The sequence below is a fragment of the Etheostoma spectabile genome, chromosome 2 (assembly GCF_008692095.1).
Source record: "Etheostoma spectabile isolate EspeVRDwgs_2016 chromosome 2, UIUC_Espe_1.0, whole genome shotgun sequence".
NCBI lineage: Eukaryota > Metazoa > Chordata > Actinopteri > Perciformes > Percidae > Etheostoma > Etheostoma spectabile.
This window is the reverse complement of record NC_045734.1, coordinates 455,248-476,429: the sequence shown is the minus strand read 5'-3', so window position 1 is coordinate 476,429 and position 21,182 is coordinate 455,248. Positions and strand designations below refer to the sequence as shown.

The 21,182-nt window shown below is 42.8% G+C and overlaps 1 protein-coding gene across 1 annotated transcript in view; it reads left to right on the top strand.

Moving 5' to 3' along the window:
- Nucleotides 1–12,797, top strand: part of LOC116694682 (zinc finger and BTB domain-containing protein 49) — a 29,125-nt gene extending 16,328 nt beyond the window's left edge. Inside the window, exons 6-8 of the mRNA XM_032524510.1 lie at nucleotides 143–258; nucleotides 3,055–3,382; nucleotides 10,518–12,797. Coding sequence (XP_032380401.1) covers nucleotides 143–258; nucleotides 3,055–3,382; nucleotides 10,518–11,206 — 1,133 coding nt within the window. The 3' untranslated portion in view covers nucleotides 11,207–12,797. The remainder of the gene's footprint in view (nucleotides 1–142; nucleotides 259–3,054; nucleotides 3,383–10,517) is intronic.
- Nucleotides 12,798–21,182: the final 8,385 nt, after the last annotated feature.

Below are 21,182 nucleotides of genomic sequence, written 5' to 3'. Positions count from 1 at the left end.
AATTAAATCTACTTGAAATAAATGCAAGAACAAGTTATTCTGCTTCTTCTTGGGACATGAGTCATACCTTTGCAATGAATGCTGCATTTAATCCTGTCCTGTAGATGCAGAGTCTGACCGGTGTCTTTCTCTTTGTACCCAGGGTTGGTGGAGTCGAGCACCGATGACTGTAGAGCAGTTCTGCCATTTGATGAAATCCCAGAAACCTCCAACAATTGTTTGTCTGACCTGCAGGAGTCTGGGCGGGGCTTCTCAGAGGTCAGCCATGGGTGTTCTTCGCTGTGGACTAATGGGGGGGGTAGTTATTTTCATGACGGCAGCCTCCCAGGGCCGTCCTCACACTGCACCCCCCTCTCATACCTGCCCACCACACTCATTGGAGCAGAGCCAGGCAGCTCTGGGAGGGGATTGGCTGTTGAGAATTTATCAGGAAGGGGGTTGGCTGCCGAAAGCTCTAGAGGCTTTAACACCTCTGTGTCCTTTCAGCATCAGCCTCCTGTTATAAATCTGTCAGAGGAGTCTAGCTCCAGCCAGGTTGTAGGTCAGATACAGGGGGCCCAGCAGTTCCTGGACCCAGGACAAAGTGCAGGCCAGGGCAGTCATGGCAACACTGATATGCAACAGAAAACCCCCAAAAAGAAGGGTTGCATCTGTAAGTTCTGCAGTAAAGGGTTTAGCTCAGCAGCAAATTTAGAATCCCACCTTAGGACACACACAGGAGAAAGGCCGTATGGCTGCAGCATCTGTGGCAAAAAATTCTCCCAGTTCTGGAACCTGAAGATCCACAGGAACATTCACACCGGGGAGAGGCCATACCAGTGCTCGCTTTGCCCCGAGAGGTTCTCTGACCCTAGCAACCTGAAAAAACACCAAAAGAGACACCACCCACAAATGTAGGCATGCAGTCAGGGACATCTTATACCTCTTCGCCACTGGCCAAATTAAAACATTTAACATCATGCTTTTGAATCAGCCTTCCCTCCCGGGAGAGATAACTCTGCAGCAGGTGCTGTTTTTTCTCAGCTCCAGGTCCAACTGTAATGGAAACAGGACACACTGGTAGATGTGCCTATTTTACGCCGATTTCCGGTGCGATGCTGTGATAAGTGTTCTGCTCCATCGGTAACTTCGGTCATCCCGGCCACAAATTTCGTCCATTTCTCCCCAAGCAGTGCTTGAACATCAAATTAGTCAGCACCAAGTTTGAAAGAGAGACTAAATAGATAATATCATTGTGACTCTTTCACCGGCCTCCATGCTGCATTCTACTGTTTACTAACCTATGTTGTAGGAGTAGTGAATCCCTTTTAGTGTGTGTGTGTGTGGCAAAGTTTTGGCAAAGCATTCTTTTGGCAGTTTGGAGAAGCAAAAGCTGCTATGGACGGGGTCAGCAGCAAAACATATTTTAGCCAGTAAAGAAAATACTATATCACACATTCATTAGAGCGTGTGATCTGATTGCAAGTGATCAGGGAGCACAAGCGGAGGATTTTTGGTTGGAGTGCAAAGCGCTCTTTTTGTAAGTTGGAGCATCGCTTTAAATCCAGCTTTGCTCTAGTGCCGCAAATTATGCCAGTTTTGTCTGTTTTGGTGAACTCGACAATGGAATTCCTAAAGTAAGATGTACATTTGTGTGTTCACATTCTAAAGATAAAAAACAGCAAATAAGACATTTCAGACAATGTGGTAAGATTAAACACTGCTTGGAGATATGTTCAGTCAGTAATATTGTTAGCATTTTTTAAATCGTATTGTAATCATGTTCTTCCAGTGGAAATGCATTCAGTCTTTCTTAATACAGGACCTCTGATGCATACTTCTTTGTTTTATCTACAAGAATAATTCTCTTGAGGAATGTCAATTTAAAGTTTTGCTGTTATGAAGCATAAACATATTGTTAATGTAACTAGCTTTTTCTATTGTGTCACAATTTGGTAATATCCTTCTCAATGTCCACAGTTTGCAATGTAATTCATTAAAACTTTTTAAAACTCAAAATACGAATTTGTGTTTTTATTATAAATCATACATTACAAAATTGTGGCACAATTTTTTTATAAAATTTACATAAGGAAGAAAACATGACATTGTTCTAATTCATAATAACCATATGTACAGATTACCTTTAAAGTCTATACATATGCCTCCATGTAGAGTTAGATTTCACCAAATTACTGGAGCACACTGGTTTTTTTTTTAACAGATTTACATTCTGAACTGTCTGCACTGGCTCCTTCAGTGGTCACCAACCTTCAGCCAGTATTATGGGTTGTAATGTTAACCACTAGCTAGGCTTTCCAATTCATGGGGAGTTGGAAATGGGACCGGGGCCTAACGTTAGTTGTTAGACTGTAAATAAATACAGTACAACATATTAATGCATTTATGCTACATGGTATTTTCACATGCAGATATTTAAGATTGACCAGTGCCTGAAATGGGCCAGTACTCAGCAGTACTCAGCAGTACTGAGAACTGGCACTTATTTTTGTCCACATGAATACCCTTACTACTAATTGTTAACAGTATTATAAATAGGGTGATATTTATTCAAAATCGCCCATTAATCATGATTTATTGGGAAAACCCATGCAATTCTATGCAAAAATCAGACATTCAGCACCCCCATATAGCCTGAATAGAATGATCCCTTGTAACATAACCACATTTTCTGCGACATTTTGACTTTGAGATTGGCAGTTGGATTAGGCTCCTTAGATCAAGTAGTCGAGGTCCCTGCATCCCTGCAAGATAGAGCTATGAATATAAAAACACATGCAATGATCATCTCATGGATTTGATGAATTAGGAACTTATTGGCACCTTTTTTCCTCCAATTCAAGCACTGAGATGTCTGTCATGCTTTTTCTGTTAATGTTGCATGGATTTATGAAGTAGTGTCACTCTGTGGAAGAGAGCATCTATTTTATCATTTTTTTTAAACTTCTGTTTGTTCAGATGTCCTTTGTCCATCCAGTCCTGTACCCTGATGAGACTTAAGTCAATAACACCTACACCACTCTGCTAAAGCTCCCCGCTCTTCTTCCTCCCCAGTCTGCGGCACCTCAGCCAACACCTGTGATATCGCAAGAGCCTAGCAGTATGGGGGCAGTCCAGCTGAGGGTACCAGACACCAACACACCCGCCAACCCAAAAACACATCAGCAGCAGAGATCCAACAACAACAATCCTCTAAGCTCTGAATATTCTCTGTTTGAACTCGAGACATTCTTCACCCGCTGGGCCCCTGATAGGGACTCGGCTGGCAGTGGCCCTTCATGTCCTTTTACCACTGATAACCCAGCACAGAGTGACCAAGATGAGGTTATTATTGAAGGGCAGAGTTTCTCCTCAGTTCAGATGCAGCCATCTGTGTCACAAGGTAAGATAATTTCTCCTTTCTTTGGTAGAGACTTAATGTGTCAGTTTTTGTGCTTCTTCTTTTTTGATATGTAGAAATGATCATGTAATGCAGGCATCGATAACCGTTACAACAATAAAGACATGACTAAAGATCATATTCATAAGTCTGGATTTTGAAGGGCTAGAAACTCACCACATCCACACAATGGCTCCAGAGTGCATAGACAGAGTGCATTTGCAGTTTGCAAAATGCGAGGCACACCCTACTGACTTTTTTAAGATGCCCTGATAAGAAAAGCAGCATTCAAAAAAATGGCTTGTTAACACAGAACTGAGACGCTTTGGAAAAGGGCAGGCACTTTATGAAAAAAAACTTTTTGACGTTGGTTGCTATTGTCATAGGGCATTGGTCAGAATGCAGAGCTAAGCCACAGAGAAGTTTTGTGCATTCAATGTAGATGTATAACAGAACAGACACACATGGTTTGGATAATCTAGAAAGAAACAAATAGAAATCAGAACTTAAGATAGAATTCTCACATGTTCATAAAGTAACTAGATAAATAATGTTATCAAGAAATAAGGTACAAAGTAAAACTCATCTTACCAGCTGCCGCCCCAAGTGAAGGTGGGAAAAAGACTAACTCAAAAGGAGTGCAGTGTTTAAATAAGGAGGGACCAGGTGAAATCAATCATGTAATTAAGGTGGAAGCAAAAATCAATCCGTGGTGAAGACGGGAGGAAAGGAAGTGAGGTACAGGAAGTGAGGTAGGTGTGGTAAGCAAGTGTCAAAATAAGCGCAGCATCATGTCGTCCCATGATGAGGAGGTTGGGGGTGACTGGATCAACATCTGCAATATCTGAAGACATAAAGCCAAGTAGTTTTGAATTTAGGATGCCTTCAATTTAAATTAACACTGTTCTCAGAACCTCTTCAGTACCATTTGTGCACCAATGGTTGTACACTCTTTACCGAGCGTACTTCCCGCTCTCAGATGCAACCAAAGTGGGGTGCGTGTGGAGGATTGAAATGAAAGTGGATTTTTTTCATTGCTAGGACTGACTGGAGAGTGGGAGAAAGGTTATGTAAAACGTCCTGTAATGCTGTTTCTTCCTCTGAAGTTGGTTCTTTGATCACATAGGATCTTGTTGGGTTTTCCTCTCCGAGAAGTGAATCGTTGGTGGGCCGTGAGGACGGAGTCTGTATTCATATGATTGAGGATGTGTACACATTAGGCATGAATATTATACCCCATCTTTTCTCAGATCGTCGGCTGATCTTGACATTGTATGGTCCGAAACAATCTGTTCTTGTTGATTAGAAGGGAGGTTTAAATAACTTGAGAAAAAGCAACAGGTAAATCCGCCATCTTTGGGAAGCTTGGTTTCGCTCTCCATTTCTGACACGAAACACAGTTGCGCTGATGTCGGCGTACTGCCTCCCGTCCTCTCAACATCCAACACTTTCTATGTACAGTATTTCAGTAAGAGTCTTACTGATCCAGTGGGGTACAATCTGCCATCATAATCCTGAATAAGCAATTTTGTCACATTGTGAGTGGGATCAAGTACAAGTGGATGGATTGACTCCAAATCCAGTTGATCGTTTTGTCATAATCAACCTCTAACATGAATTAGTCCAGTGGTACTGCACAGCTTTTGGGATAAACAGTAAGCGACTATGTGGTGGAAGTTGTTTCTGGGCTTGGAGGTAAGCTAGGTCCTCACCAAAATTGTCCATCTGTGCTTGTCGGAGAATTTCCTGTCCTTCTTTCAGGTAGTCAGTTGCAGAAGGATTTCCACTAGTCCCATTAGTGAGAGATTTGGCAGTGACATCCAGAAGCTCTTGGTAAGTCTTGAAACGATTAGCAATAGTGTTGATAATACCACAACAGTAAGACTTTTTCAACTCCATCTGATCACTAGATTCATCAGGTTCAGCATATTGAAGTATGGGCCAAGTATCTGGAAGTCCATACAAGAATGGTGGGCCATTATTCCATCTATTTGGATGAACTGTGGTAGAATCAGTCCATAATGTGTCTCTGATTGGTAGGGCCAGTTCTTTTCTGATAAGGTCACAGAGGTGTGCACCGGCTAGTGCAGCACATAGCTCCAATCTTGGGAACTGCTTCTTTGGGGAAACTTGTGAACGGGCTAATTTCCACTAAAACTAATCTCCACTTGGCATTTGTGATCTGCTGATCTTAAGTCTGCAACAGCACCATACGCATGTTCAGAAGCATCACAAAAGATATGGATGTCTTGCACTGTGGGGGAAACTTCCATCTCTTTGGAAATGTAACAGCAAGGGATGGTGATTTAAGGAAGTTAGATGAGTTCCTTTTCCCAGGATATCCAAGCTGTTAGGATGCCTTGTGGAAGAAAAGGATCATCCCATTCTCGTTCTTTTCTCCATAGTTGTTGAACCAGAATTTTTGCACGAGTTGTGAAAGGTAGGAGGTAGCCTAATGGGTCATACAGACGAGCAAAGACTCTGGAGATGTGACGCATTGTTATGGTATGTTCTTCCAAGGTTCTGTATTTGTACCTGAGGAGGTCAGGTTTGTAGTCCCACAGCAATCCTATTGTGCGTTCTTGGGGATCAGCACAGCCTTCAGAGAGCCAAAGTTCACTACTTTCAGATCTTGTTTCAGGTGGTAAATGGCTGATCACAGCAGGATCGTTAATTGGCCATTGACAGAGGTCAAAACCTACAGTTGAAAGGGTAGCTCCTAATTTGTCAAGAAGTGTGTGTGCTGTGACGGATGATGGAAAGCTTTGCAGGCAATTGTCAACATAGAACCACTGAGTTACTGAATTCTGCACCAATTTATCAGGTTCTTTGTCTTTCACAAGTTCTGAAGGGCATAAATCTCCCAACAGGGACTGCCGCTCATCTCCTTACTGGGACTCGTAAGCGAGATCACATCACCCCTGTCCTTGCCTCTCTTCACTGGCTCCCAGTTCATTTTAAGATTGATTTTAAGATTTTATTGTTTGTTTTTTAAAGCCCTTCATGGACTCATGTGCTCCAGTCAACATCCACTGATCTGTTGAAGCCACATGCTCCTTCAAGGTCATTAAGGTCTGCAAACCAGTCTCTTCTTGTTGTCCCTAAAACACGGCTTAAGAGCAGAGGGGATCGGGCTTTCTCAGCCGCAGCCCCGAGACTGTGGAATGAGCTGCCTCTTCATGTTAGACTGGCCCCTGGCCTTCCGGTTTTTAAATTGCGACTAAAAACGCATTTTTATTCCCTGGCTTTTAATCCAGCATGAGAACTGTATGTTGTATTTGTCTGGTGTTGTATTCTGTCTATTTATTGTTTCATGTCAATGTACAGCACTTTGGTCAACCTGGTTGTTTTTAAATGTGCTTTAGAAATAAAGTTTGATTTATTGATTGATACATGTGGTATCGAAGGGAAGGACTTGCCATTGGTACACTGCTGGGGGAACATCTTGGTTCATATCTCGCCCCAGTTATTGAAGAAGGGGCCTGTCTTGAGGCAGAAGATGGATTTGGTGAAACATGCCTTTAATGTCACCACTTACTGCTATTGCATGTTGCCAAAAGTGCAGCAGTACCCCAAGGAGTGTTGGCCCAAGGATTGGTCCTGGTAAAAGATACTTGTTGAGGCTTTGTCCTTGGATAATGAATGAGCAGTCAAACACAACACGATCTTTGTTGTTATGTGTTACCATATGGTGAGGAATGTACCAAGCTTCTTTGGCGCTGTGAACCTCTTCAGGGGTCTGCTTGGCCACATAACCAGCCTTCTCAAGTTTCAAGGTTTGGTCAAGCAGGATATGGCTTTCTCTGGATCCTTGGACAACTGAGATTCAGTGTTACGAAGTTGTGACATCACTGCAAAATGAGGAGGAGAATTGGCTAGCCTAAGAAGGGGAGTGGCATAGCATTCAACTCATCGACTTAAACTTTTTCTGTAGCCTGTTCAAGATGCTTCAGGGCTTGTTGGTCTTGCTTTGATCTGATGACTGCTTTCTAACTGGGTCAAGGTAGAGTGTCAAGTTGGCAACTGAAGGACGTAAACAGACATTGGACAGGCACAGATGTATCTTGTGGTTGCAAATCTTTGATAGATTTTCAGCTTTACCTTCCAGGTGAATGGTACGTTGAGAACCATCATCAAGGATAGCATAAGTTTCCAAGGTTTTCTTTCCATTTTGAAGAAGTACTTTTACAACTTTTAGGAGTACATAATTGCAAGCACTTGGTCGGTCCAGATACAATGTCCTCACAACAGATGTTGAAGGATTTTTGGACCTTTGATTCATCTCACACAGTATTTGTAGATGTCTTCCTTTGCAGGTGGCACAGAACTTCTGCAGGTCACACTTAGCAGCTTGGTGAGTGCGAGAGCAGCGCCAACAGCGTTTATTTTCCTTTATCCAGTTTACCTTTTGAGCTTTTGTCTTACTGTGAATTCAGAACATCTGCTAATAGGATGTTTACATTATTGGCAGTGTGCACAGGTTGCTCTTGAATTTGGAAGGAGTTCTGGAGTTGGCAGGGTTTCATTTGGTTTGTGTGCCCCATGTAGAATTGTGGTTGGAGCAGGTATGAGCTTACGGGAAAGTCTTTGCTCATTGAAGATGGAAATCTCCATTCTGGGATGACACCGAGCTTTGGATTGCAACCAAGATGAGAACACAAGCAAGTCATACTTCATGATACCTTGGTTTCTGTAGACATGCCGTCTAAAGCGACTGGAGTGTTTTACAAGCAGCTTTTCAAGTAGACGATCCACATGAAATCCACAGAGAAGTTCTGCATGTCCTTGATCTTCCATAGTGCTAACCAACGTGCTTGTACACAAAGAGCAAAGTTATCAAGAGCATGACCATCACCTGAGCGCCTTTAGTGCTAGTTGTTTAAGTTGCCCATAATGTTCATCAAGAGCATTAATGGCTTGAGTGTATGGGTCAGAAGCAGAGGAAAAGGCAAGAGCTAGTTGTTTGGCTCGGTCCAGTTTGAGATTTTCCAGGAGAGGATGATATTTGAAATGCTGCCTTTCATTAGGGTTGAGTAAATTACTGAGTCCCATCCGCAACATCCTGTACTGCATTTTATCCTCTCGAGTAAGGTCTAGGAAAGAAGGACCCTCAAACTTGTATACATGTGTTCTGCCAGTAGGGGGTGCCAAAGGTCTCCGATTGTGGTGACTATGAGATGTAGAAGACTGAGGCCTTAAAGGGGAATCATCGCAACAGGATGATCACAGGTGGACAGGAGGAAGAGCGATATTGCAATTCAACACTTGGAAATCGAGCGGCTTGCTGTTCTTTGGAAACTGCTGTTGAGTGTCAGCTCAGTGCGTCGCCCTTACACTCCAGGATATTGGAATTCATCTAGTCTCATCTAATGGCTTTGCATCCATGACAATAGTCTTGTTCCTGGCTCAAAGGACCATGTAAAGGAGGGTTCAGTTTTTAAGGTTGGTTGACATCTGTTTTGCCTTCAGGTTTAGGGAATTAACCCCTACCAGCCCTTTAAATTTATTGTAGTTTGAGATGCACTTTGTTCCAGAACAGGAAGTCGGCCATCTTAGTTTAGTAGTTTGCCTTATTTTTGCTGAATGGACTCACTTATTTCTTCTGCTGCAATCCTTCTTTTTTTTATGCATTTGAAAGCATCGTCTGTAAGTACTAGTTTAGCACAGATCATAGAACAATATCTGGGCATTATTTTTGTGATGAATGTTTTACTAAGCCTTATTTTTGTAAATTGTATTAACCAGATGTATCAGCTTAACTGTATGCTATGTGGACCATATACTTAAATTGCTATACAACTGATGCACAGTAGCTAGCTGTATACTTTGTGCATCTTGCTTAACGTATACTTGTTTGTGTTCTACAGTTCCACTCCTATTCATACTGTATATGACTGTGATGCCAAATAAATCACCAGGAGCTTGGACGCTATATCCTGACTCCCGTATTCATTTGAATGGAGTTTGGCTTACTGCTGAATTGTGTACACGTACACACACAAGGAGAGCAGCATACCAGCGTCATGGGGCATCGGTCAGAATGCATGAGCTGAGCCACAGAGAAGTTTGGTCCATTCAACAGAAGTTGTTTTTAATAAAACTGAATGAGGAAAATGATGTATAACAGAACAGACACAAACACACAGAGGTTGGAGAATCTAGGAAGAAACAAATAAAAATCAGAACTTAAGTCAATATTCTCACATGTTCATAAAGTAACTAGATAAATAATGTTATCAAAAAATAAGGTACAAAGTAAAACTCATCTTACCAGCTGCCGCCCCATGTGAAGGTGTGAAAAAGACTAACTCAGAAGGAGTGCAGTGTTTAAATAAGGAGGGAACAGGTGAACTCAATCAGGTCATTAAGGTGGAAGCAAAAAACAATCAGTGGTGAAGACAGGGGAGGAAAGGAAGTAAGGTATAGGAAGTGAGGTAGGTGTGGAAAGCAAGTGTTAAAGTAAGATAGAAATAGGTATCTTTTGTACAATTGTTGTTTTGAATGAACAGTCGCGACCACCACACACACCTAAACCACGCTCATAGTTGCCAGTACAACTTTCAGGCAGGTTGCTCACGTCACATCTTCGTCGTCGAGTTCAGTTGGAGGCTGCGCAGTAACGCTCAGCTATCACCTGAAAAGTGCTTCTAATATCCCGAGCAACGGAATCTGTAGGTCCATTTCTTTGGCTGTCTATGGTTAAAGTACAACATGTGGAAATGGGCAAAATCACACAATTTTTGAACTTACAATTAGAAATGGTGGACTTCCTGTTGGGTGTAGGTTACGGCTGCAGTGACGTTTTTGTACGTCTTCATATGTGTACAAAGTTTCATTAGTCTACGTTAAACATACTGCAGGGGCTCAATTTTCCTTAACTTTGTAGGGGGCTCTGGCGAGCCATTTTTGTGCATCTATTCCCAAAACCCTTAAAATATGTAAACCAGGATTGATGCCGCCAATTTTGGTGAGTTTTTGAGCCCCTCAAAAAGGCAGTTCATTTGCTGGAAGAAAGAAGGAATAACAATTCTGCTGTCTGTGCTTGGGCCCTAATGACATATTTCACTCTTCAGTGCAGTCATTCAGAGAAAATGATGTAATGAATGTGTGCTGACTTCTTTCTAATTTCTGCTCCCAGGCCTGTCAGCAGAGCCTTCTGTGTCCGTACCTCTGAGGATGCAGGCTCCATCCTCCCAGCCTTCATGGAGCAGAAAACCAGTCATGATCAGAAGTTCACAGGCTCAGCTGCTGCAGCAGCATCCTGATAGTAACAGGATCTCTCAGCAACAACACGTCATTCCCTCTGCACAGTCAGCACGGTCCTCCACCACAGCTGCTGTCATTCACACTCACAGTGGGGATAAAACAACTACCTCTGGTATCAGCTCAAACATTAGGACTATGAGCTCTGTCGGGGGATCCACAGCCGGGTTGGCCAGCATTGAGGTGGCAATTGCTGTGCAGCATCGAGCCAACCTCTTAGCTCGCCATAATAAAAGCCAGGCTGCCAGCATGGTGCCCAGCGAGTGCAGCAGAAAGAGATACATATGCCGAGCCTGTGGTAAAGCTTTCTCTGGTCTGTCCAATCTGGAGGCCCACGAAAGAGTCCACACGGGGGAGAAACCTTTCCGCTGTGACACCTGCGGGAAACGCTTCTCAGAGGCCGGAAACCTGAAGAAGCATCAGAGAGTTCACACCGGGGAGAAACCTTTCAGCTGTGAAAAGTGTGGGAAAAGGTTCGCCTGGATCTGCAACCTGAGGACGCACCAGCAATCTGCCACAGGCTGCGGACCACAGGCTAGTGGGGGGCTAGGACTGGGCTGTTAATGCCAGTTGTGTTTTTTTTTACACATGGGGTTGATGCATAGACGGTGTAAGGTTCAAACCAGAAGAAAATATCAGGCAATTCCCTGCAGGGTTGTGCAGCAACGGGAGTGTCACTCAAATGGCATTTGTGTGATGTCCCATTGTGTTTTTTAATTCCCCGTTGTCGCACACATAGATTTTTTATTTAACTGTCATGGTTTTCCGTCAGATTTTTTATAGGTGTCAACATTTCCTACCACACTTGAAGGAAGTTTCAATTTACAGAGAAAGAGGAAAAGAAAAGAGACGGAGGGACTGTGTTTTTTGCTGGAGCTTGTTGCAGAAAGCAGTCAGCTGTAACACATCTCTGGTCAGTTCAGTGCTTGTGACAGCTGACCGTCTTCTGCAACAACTAAGCATAGTCGCTTTGTCTCTTTACTTTCTCTCTGTCTCAGAGAAATTAAGCTGCTTTTTTTTGTGCTACATTGGGGGGTTAAAGAACACAAAAGAATGTCACACAAAAACAATTTAAGTGACACTATCCACACAACCCTGCGGGGCACTGCTGTGTCTTTTTCTGCTCTGAATGTGCCTTGCCAAGTATGATTGCTAATTACATGACTGGCCACCGTAGGGTGACATTTTCAAAAGTCTCAACTTTTTGCCACAAGTTACTGCAGTTTTTGTCGAAGCCACAGGGAGCCCTGGAGAGTCGCTAAGAAGCCACAGGTTGCAGACCCCTGGTATAAGTGAAACCAAAACATCTGGTGGCTGGCTGCAGTATAGGTCATAAATCCCACCCCCTCTATGTTAGCCGATTTGACATGGGCCAAACTAAAAAATCAAAGTACTATCAAAGTCAAATACATTTTTTATACACAATGGTTTCCGTTATTTTAGTTAGTAAGTAAGTAAGTAAGTAAGTTTGTTTTGTTATTTGATGCTATAAAAACGGGCTAAGACGTTATGGTTGACAGCTGTGCTTGACCTGTGATTGGTTGGGCGGGTGTATAGGTGGGACAGCTCAGAGGCCCAATCACTATCGCGCAGACTCAAGCTCCAAAATTACCAGATTGCTGCGCCCATTTTTGCTTCACTTTTGTACAGTGGGAGGAAATGGATATGCGTTGTCCATTTTGTCATTCTTACATAGTTACATTCGGCAACAAAACACAGTGTGAAACACCACAGTTAGAGTCAGATGTTTTTTTGTCTTTGATATATGTAAAAACACTGTACGGCTTTTAGCTCTCACATCCCCCGCTTTTACATTCCTACTGAATGTCAACCAAATGTATGTTATCTTGTTTTAGAGTTTTGAATGAGTTCTTCTGATTTAAATGTCAGTACTGCAATACGCAACAATTAACCAACTTACACTCACCTAAAGGATTATTAGGAACACCTGTTCAATTTCTCATTAATGCAATTGTCTAATCAACCAATCACATGGCAGTTGCTTCAATGCATTTAGGGGTGTGGTCCTGGTCAAGACAATCTCCTGAACTCCAAACTGAATGTCAGAATGGGAAAGAAAGGGGATTTAAGCAATTTGGAGCGTGGCATGGTTGTTGCTGCCAGACTAGAGGTCAGAGGAGAATGGGCCAACTGATTCAAGCTGATAGAAGAGTAACTTTGACTGAAATAACCACTCGTTACAACTGAGGTATGCAGCAAAGCATTTGTGAAGCCACAACACACACAACCTTGAGGCGGATGGGCTACAACAGCAGAAGACCCCACCGGGTACCACTCATCTCCACTACAAATAGGAAAAAGAGGCTACAATTTGCAAGAGCTCACCAAATGAAGACTGGAAAAATGTTGCCTGGTCTGATGAGTCTCGATTTCTGTTGAGACATTCAGATGGTAGAGTCAGAATTTGGCGTAAACAGAATGAGAACATGGATCCATCATGCCTTGTTACCACTGTGCAGGCTGGTGGTGGTGGTGTAATGGTGTGGGGATGTTTTCTTGGCACACTTTAGGCCCCTTAGTGCCAATTGGTTATGGTTTAAATGCCACGGCCTACCTGAGCATTGTTTCTGACCTTGTCCATCCCTTTATTTGCCACCATGTACCCATCCTCTGATGGCTACCTCCAGCAGGATAATGCACCATGTCACAAAGCTTAAATTATTTCAAATTGGTTTCTTGAACATGACAATGAGTTCACTGTACTAAAAAACAAAAACAAAACTGCAAGATGCTATCCTATCAATATGGGCCAACATTACTAAAGAATGCTTTCAGCACCTTGTTGAATCAATGCCACGTAGAATTAAGGCAGTTCTGAAGGCGAAAGGGGTCAAACACAGTATTAGTATGGTGTTCCAAATAATCCTTTAGGTGAGTGTATATGACAGCAACATCAGATATGGCATTCACTGTGATTTTTTTCAGTTGACAGTAGAATTTCATGCTTTACAGCAATACCAAGACAGTAAAGGCTGCCTGGATGTTAGAGATAGCACATTATACTTGTGTTAAATGGGCTTAAATGTTGTCTGTTCTTCCTTTAACTTGTTCTAAAAAATACCCAGGTATTGTGCCATCACTAGTTAACCCCCCCACTGACTGGACACAGACATTAGTTATATAAAACATAATCCTACTGCACGTGTTAAAATAAGAAAAGCATTTATTGTCTTCTGAGCAATCGAGAGAACTAAAATGGCAATGCATTGCACATGAACACACAATAAACATACAGTAAACATGCATTACACATATGAAACTCCCTACCTTCCCCCTCACAGAATAAAGAGAACCCACTGCACATCCTCCCCTCATGTGTTTAAGTAACACAAGCAATACACCTGTTACCCATTTTTCTGTACAGGATGAAATGGAAAGAACAAATACATATATTCTACATGTTTGTATACTGTAAGCATGAAGAGTTTGGTGTCAGCCCAAGCCAAAATCTTCTCATTTTAAATGGTAAAATGACACTTAAAATATGTCTGTTTTCATTACTGTATTCATTTTGAGCCTCAAACTAATGAGGGCAATGTAGTTATTACAGTTCTCTACATAGTTTCAGCCTTATTCATACCCTTCTAATTCAAAACAAAAAATGCCAGGAAGTAGCTTTAGAGTTTAGGGGAAATGTGGTCTGACTTTAGAGTAAAAACAGCTCTAAAATTCTATGGGGGTGAAAGCTAGTACATAGTTGTAAACAGTAGTTACAATGTACGGCCGCAATGAATCAGACGGTGATGTAATGGTGCCTTCAAGGTGCTACTTCAAGATTATATTTTGTTCTCATTTTATCTGTCTGTCTTTATCTGTTATGTCCTACCACACCGTGAGCCTTTGTTGGTGTCCATGTTTGTGGATCACTGGAAATGTGGAAATTTTGTACCGCAAACACATCTTGTATGTTTTGTTAATATGCACAATAAAAATTTTATGAGGCACAATTCACTCCTCACTCCTGTTAGTAGAGTTCCACCATTCAATTCAGTATAATTGTATACAGGTATGTACAGGTGTACAGGTAATCTCAGGACACTTTACAGATAGAGTAGGTCCAGACGTCACTAGCATAAGCATCTTACTTCATGTCTCATTATAATGCATTTAATAATATTATCATAATATTATCATATTGACTGTTTAAAACAAACATGAATACTGATAGTAATGCGGCTGCAACATTTAAACGGGAGGGGTAGAGTACACGCACTGGGGCAAGGGGGCTTCTTACACCTGTATTTTCTACACCAAAGTTCTCTCAACAGGAGAGATTTTACAGTTACGGTTGGGTCTTTGAGCAGTAGTGATTGCGCTCGCCATTGTCATGTAGTGAAATGTTGATAGTAGAGACTAGTCCTGACTTAAGCAGTGGCTCGCTTGGGGCAATCAAATACTTGCTCATGTCGGATTACATTTGAGGACGCTGATTGACAAAATTCTATGTCATCCATTAGAAATTTTAATCACCAATTGATTAAACTGCTACAAAGACTCATACTTTCTCTATTGTACCATAGCTGAACTGCGAACAGGTGAAGGAGAGGTTAAAAGCATATATTTTCCTACTAGGACAGCACTCAAATTTGATATAATTTATTTCCCCAAAATGGACGTTTCGAACAGCGCCCTTGCTCAACTTGTGCACAGGCAATTACAAACAAATCTATTGGCCAGCCACCCCTGGCTCTACACATAGAAGGGGGCATTAAACAACAGTAAATATGGAATAAGCTGCTTTTCAAAGCACTCACAGAATTCGATTCCGAGGCTGTTATCCACTTATACAGAGACCCAACAGTTCCCCCCCAAGAGCAAGCATTTGGTGGAACAATGGCGAGGAAAAACTTCCTTTAAACAGGCAGAAACGTCAGGCAGATCCTGGCTCTTGGTGGGTTACCATCTGCCACTGCCATCTTGTATTCCCTGCTATGTCTCCAGTTTCAAATTACAATTTTTGCAACAGTAGACAACAAAAGCTGTCTCATGTACTGTATTATCCTCTGCAAGTCTGCCCTAAAGGTGAGGAGTGAGTTTCTTAGATATAAGGTAGATGGATCCAGCATTCTCTAATCTTGAGTTTAATGTTTAATTGAGATTTTACCTCATTACGCTTTCTGATAAACCAGCCCCTGCAGTGGTTAAGGGGTGCGTGTCTGAAAGGGGCTTAGCATATACTCCTCCACTCCTCTATAAAGCTGATGTTAATTTAACATGATAACGTTGATAATTCTGTGTCGTGGGTAGATGTAGTCAGCAGCCGTAGTAAGGTGAATACCAAAATGAAGGAGTCGGGAACGTGGAATAGTTTGACGATGGGAAGTGTTTATTCATCCCAAAGCAAGGCCTCGCGGCAAAATACAAAATATCAAAAAGACTAATAAAAAATCAAAGACTTTCAAAATAGAAAAGAAATAAACTTAAGTGTCACAAAAGTAACATAACAAACTGTAGACAAAAATACAGCTGCATCTAAATAAGACGGGCTCACTTCCGACTTACGTCTTACATCCTGGAGCACTCTCGAGTGACTGAAATCACACCATTAAATAGCGCTACCCCGGAAATGGATCAAACCAAGTATTCACGTTCTGCAGGGGTGGATCAGGCGGGAACTATCTAAACGGCTTTAAACACAGCCAATATATTCATCTACGTATTTAGACATTCAAGAATATAAAGGGCACAAAACCCTCTTAACCCCACTACAGTTTTAGATTAGATTAGATTAGATTAGATTATACTTTATTTATCCCACGACGGGGAAATTCTGTCGTTACAAGTAGCAGCATAGCAGCAACAGCAAAAAACAAAAAAACAAAACAATAACACACAAACAAGTAAGCACGAAAGAAATACAAGGCAAGAAATACAAGGCAAGAAATACAGGCAAGAAATAGACAATGAAAATATGGTAGACTGAGTAAGTAAAATGCCGTCAAACAAAAGGTATTTTAAAGTGCGGTTGCCATGATAAGAGAAACAATATTGCGGTGTAAGTGACGTTAAAAATTAAGTTGAATGTGTAATTAGAGCAAAGAAGCAAGAGTCGGTAGCATTATTTAAATTATTTTAACCTGAGACCATAAATATTGAAAAGTAAGTACTTGTAATAAAATAATATAAATACCAATATTAAAGATAAACAGAAAGTGTGTGATGTAGATGGGAGAAAAACAGGAACAGAAACTACAACAATATCAGGTAGTGCAGGCGTTGTAGAGTCTGACAGCGGCCGGGATGAAGGACCTGCGGTACCTCTCCTTCTTACACCGTGGGTGTGTCAGTCTGCTGTTGAAGGAGCTGCTCAGGGACCCCACAGTGTCATGTAGGGGGTGAGAGGTGTTGTCCATGATGGATGTCAGCTTGACTAACATCCTCCTCTCCCCTACTTTCTCTATGGGGTCCAGAGGACAGTCCAGGACAGAGCCGCTCTCCTGATCAGTCTATTGAGTCTGCTCCTGTCCCGGTCCGAGCTGCCCCCCTCCAGCAGACCACAGCGTAGAGGATGGCAGAGGCCACCACAGAGTCATAGAAGGTCCTGAGGAGAGTCCTACACACTCCAAAGGACCTGAGTCTCCTCAGCAGATGGAGGCGACTCTAGAGTGCTTGGGTGTTATCAGTCCAGTTCAGTTTATTGTTTAGGTGAACACCCAGGAATTTGTAGCTCTCCACTACATCAATGTCCAATCCCTGGATGCTCACCGGTGAGAAAGGGGATGTTTTCCTCCTGAAGTCGACTATCATCTCCTTTGTCTTGCTGGTGTTAAGCTAAAGCTGGTTGAGCTCACACCAGCTGACAAAGTCCTTGATAACCGACCTGTATTCCAGATCGTTCCCCTCAGAGACACAACCAACAACGGCTGTGTCATCAGAGAACTTCTGGATGTGGCAGTGGGTGGTGTTGTGTGTGAAGTCCGAGGTGTAGAGGGTGAAAAGGAAGGGGGAGAGCACCGTACCCTGAGGGGCACCTGTGCTGCAGTGCACCACGTCAGACACACAGTGATGGAGCCTTACATACTGTGGTCTGTTGGTGAGGTAGTCCGTAGTCCATGCAGCCAGATGTTGGTCCACTCCGGCACTCTCCATCTTCACTCTGAGGAGCAAAGGCTGGATGGTGTTAAAAGCACTGGAGAAGTCGAAGAACATGACTCTCACAGTGCTCCCGCTGTCCTCCAGGTGGAGCAGCGATCTGTGCAGCAGGTAGATCACTGCGTCGTCCACTCCAATCCCAGGCTGGTAAGCAAACTGCAGGGGGTCCAGCTGTGTGCCCACCAGGGGTCGCAGGTGACGCAGGATGATCCTCTCCATGGTCTTCATCAGGTGAGAAGTCAGGGCAACAGGCCTGAAGTGGTTTGGCTCCTTGGGTCCTTTACAGAGGATTACAAGATTTATATTGCATCACTTAATTCTGGGGCGCTTCCGGCTAACCCCGGAAGTCCGCCCACCTTTAAAAGCCCTGGTGTATACCACAAACTCCCTTTACAAAAATGCATCCGAAGACGCTGGTAAGAAGACGCATATGCTGGTTAATGACTGTAACTTAAGTTAAATAAACAGATGTCAGAATAACCAAGAACGGATTGTGTCTGAGGACTAAGGACTAAGGAACGTTAATGACATATAAGGTTTTACACAGAAAGACAGAGTAATGTATTTGGCCTAAACATGTATATCACCGTAGCTTTCAGATGTTAAAATGTGCGCACTCGTAAACTACGTGACTGTTGCAAGATATTGTAAATGAATGGAGCAGCGGGTAAATTTAAATACAACAAAAGATAACTAAACCATCACGTGTCACAGACACTAGCATAGCACAAGAAGAGTCTTAGAAAGTCAAGGTTCAGCCAAAAAAAAGGCAAGTAGCGCCACGCTACTTTGACGGACGCCATGCGCCCTGTCACAGTCTGTTTCATCCTCTATCTGGCAGTGCATTATACCATCCTTATTTTTATCTCGGAATGAAACTCAACACACACAGTATACACATCACTGTGCTTGGCTTCGAAAGAGGCTCCATCAGAAACATGAGAAGACATCACATGGTGTTGCTATCCTTATTGAATTAGCTTCTCTTTATCTCTTTTTGATGTTTTCCCGTGTGTCATCCATTCTCCCATTAAATTTACCTCCTCTTCCCCACATTATCGCATGTGTTTTCTTGCAAGATATGTATTTTTTATTACATTTCTTTGTTTGTAACTTCAAAATGTAACAGGAATGATTGTGAATTTAGCTTTTTCTATTAGCTGAAATGAAAAAATGTCCTGTATGTCAAAACTCACTATGATGAAACCTATTTCCAGATAACCCCAAAAGGGCTGTTCCATGCTTGGTTTGCATTAAGTTCAGATAAACCATCTACCATACATGTCAGGCTGTTTGGACAATGCTGTCTGCTGTTGAACTTCTAAATCTGACACTTTTGGAACTGCAATTTTGTGGTCTTCCACAAGTCTCTACTAGTGCAGTACCCATTCAACACATGCTTAGCACACTTAAAAAAACCTCCAAGTGCATACATGTGTACTTCTACTTCAGAGGAAAACATTGTATTACTGTGTTTACCTTGCTGAAGCTGAAACGTGAGTATTATTCCAATTTAAGCCAGAGCTTACCACCAAATAGACTGTCGGTGTCAAAAGGTCCTGTCAACCGCATTGTCATCCCGCACAGCATAAGAAGAGACATATGTCTGCACGATACGCACCAGGGCATCACTAAATGTGATGGGTGCACATGAGCGTGTGGTGGACTGAGCTGGAGAGCGAGATTCAGGGCCTGTGACAACATGCCCAGAATGTATTGAAGTCAGACCAACACAGAGGAAAGAGCCTCTGATAACGACACCGCTACCACAAAAGCCCTGGCAAAAGATGGAGGACATCTGTGAATACACAATAACGTTATTATTTCTCTTGCCTTGTGAAATAGCCCATCTGCCTGACATGTGAGACTACCTGTGCATGGCTAAAAAACCTATTTGCCAGGTGACTTATGACTTTAGTGCACAAAGCTGATGCTGATGCCAAGGCCAAAGGAAGCTACAGGCGTGCCTACAACAAACCCCACGGCGTCAGACCACTTCCATCCCTCAATCCAGGGGACAGTGTGGTAGTAAAACTTGATGGTGAGTCAGTTTAGATGACAACTGGGACAGTCCAAATGCCACACCCAACTCCGAGGACCTACCTGATCCAAACAGACCATAGGACACTGCAGAAATTATGCCCAACTTTACTTCCTACACAAGAGCCGGGCACAACAGAAGACATGCAAGTGGCTGAATATTCCTCACCTTCCCAGTCCTCACTTCCACCTTCGCAAACAAACTTTTCCACCAGGGCCTGTGGTGCAGCTCCCTGCTCAGGCTTGTGTGTTTTTACAGGGGGGACTTATTTGCCCGCCAGAGAGACTAAAAGACTTTATGATTAACACATAGCGTGCCTATTGGAGCCGAGTAATCTCCAGCAGCTATGGCTACAATCTAGTGCCATCCTCACCTTCACAATTTATACATGGCATTATCTGTAAATTATATTGTTTCTTATCAAAGGAAAAACATGTACCACATGATTATTTGTTTTGGACAGAGACTGAATGTGGATACTGACAACGCCACCCTGGGAATTTCGCCCTGAGATGATTTTAAATACTAATGAATGATTTTTGTTGTGGTTTGGGGTTTTTGTTGGGTTTGTTTTCCTGTTTTTGCCTCCCTGTGAATGTCTGTGTTTTCCCCGGTCCCGTGTGTCTGATCTGTCTCCTGTTCCCGGTAAGCGTCTGTATGTTCTGTTTCCTGTTTTATTTGGTAGTCAGCTTCCTGTCTGGTCTTGTCTTGTCTTGTCTGGCTTTACTTTGTTTGTCTGATTGTCCTGCCCCGCCCTAATGTTGTTCACCTGATGTCTCACCTGTTCCCTGTTACCTCATTACCTCCTGTATTTTACCCCAGTGTTTCCTTTTCCTGTTGTTGGATCCTTCCAGTTTGTTTGCTTATATGCCGTCGCCCTGTGTGTCTTCCAGCCTACTTGTTTCCCTGTCGTCCCTGGCCTACCTGTCGGAGCTCCAGCCACCCTCTGTGAGTTTTTCCTTGTGACCTGTTTTTCCGTTTGGATTTTGCCTGTTCCCCTAGCCCTCGTTTGGATTGTTTTTTGGACTCCTTCCGTTGCTCCTGTGTTTTGTTGAACTGTGGCACTTATTAAACATCTGTACCTTTTGTCTGCTTGTCTGGGTCCTTCTTCATGCTGTCCCGTAACAGATTTTAATCCCAATTACAGAGTTAGTGATATATTTAAGGTCACACAAGTATACAACACAGCCAGAGACAAGGTTCAACTTTTAGAAGAACACATTTTATTTCATCCATCTATCTTCATCCGCTTATCCAGTATCGGGTTGCGGTGGCAGCAGCTCCAGCAGGGGACCCTAAACTTCCCTTTCCGAGCTTCATCAACTAGCTCCAACTGGGGGATCCCAAGGCGTTGCGCCTTTAAAGGCCAGCTGTAAGCGGGTATTG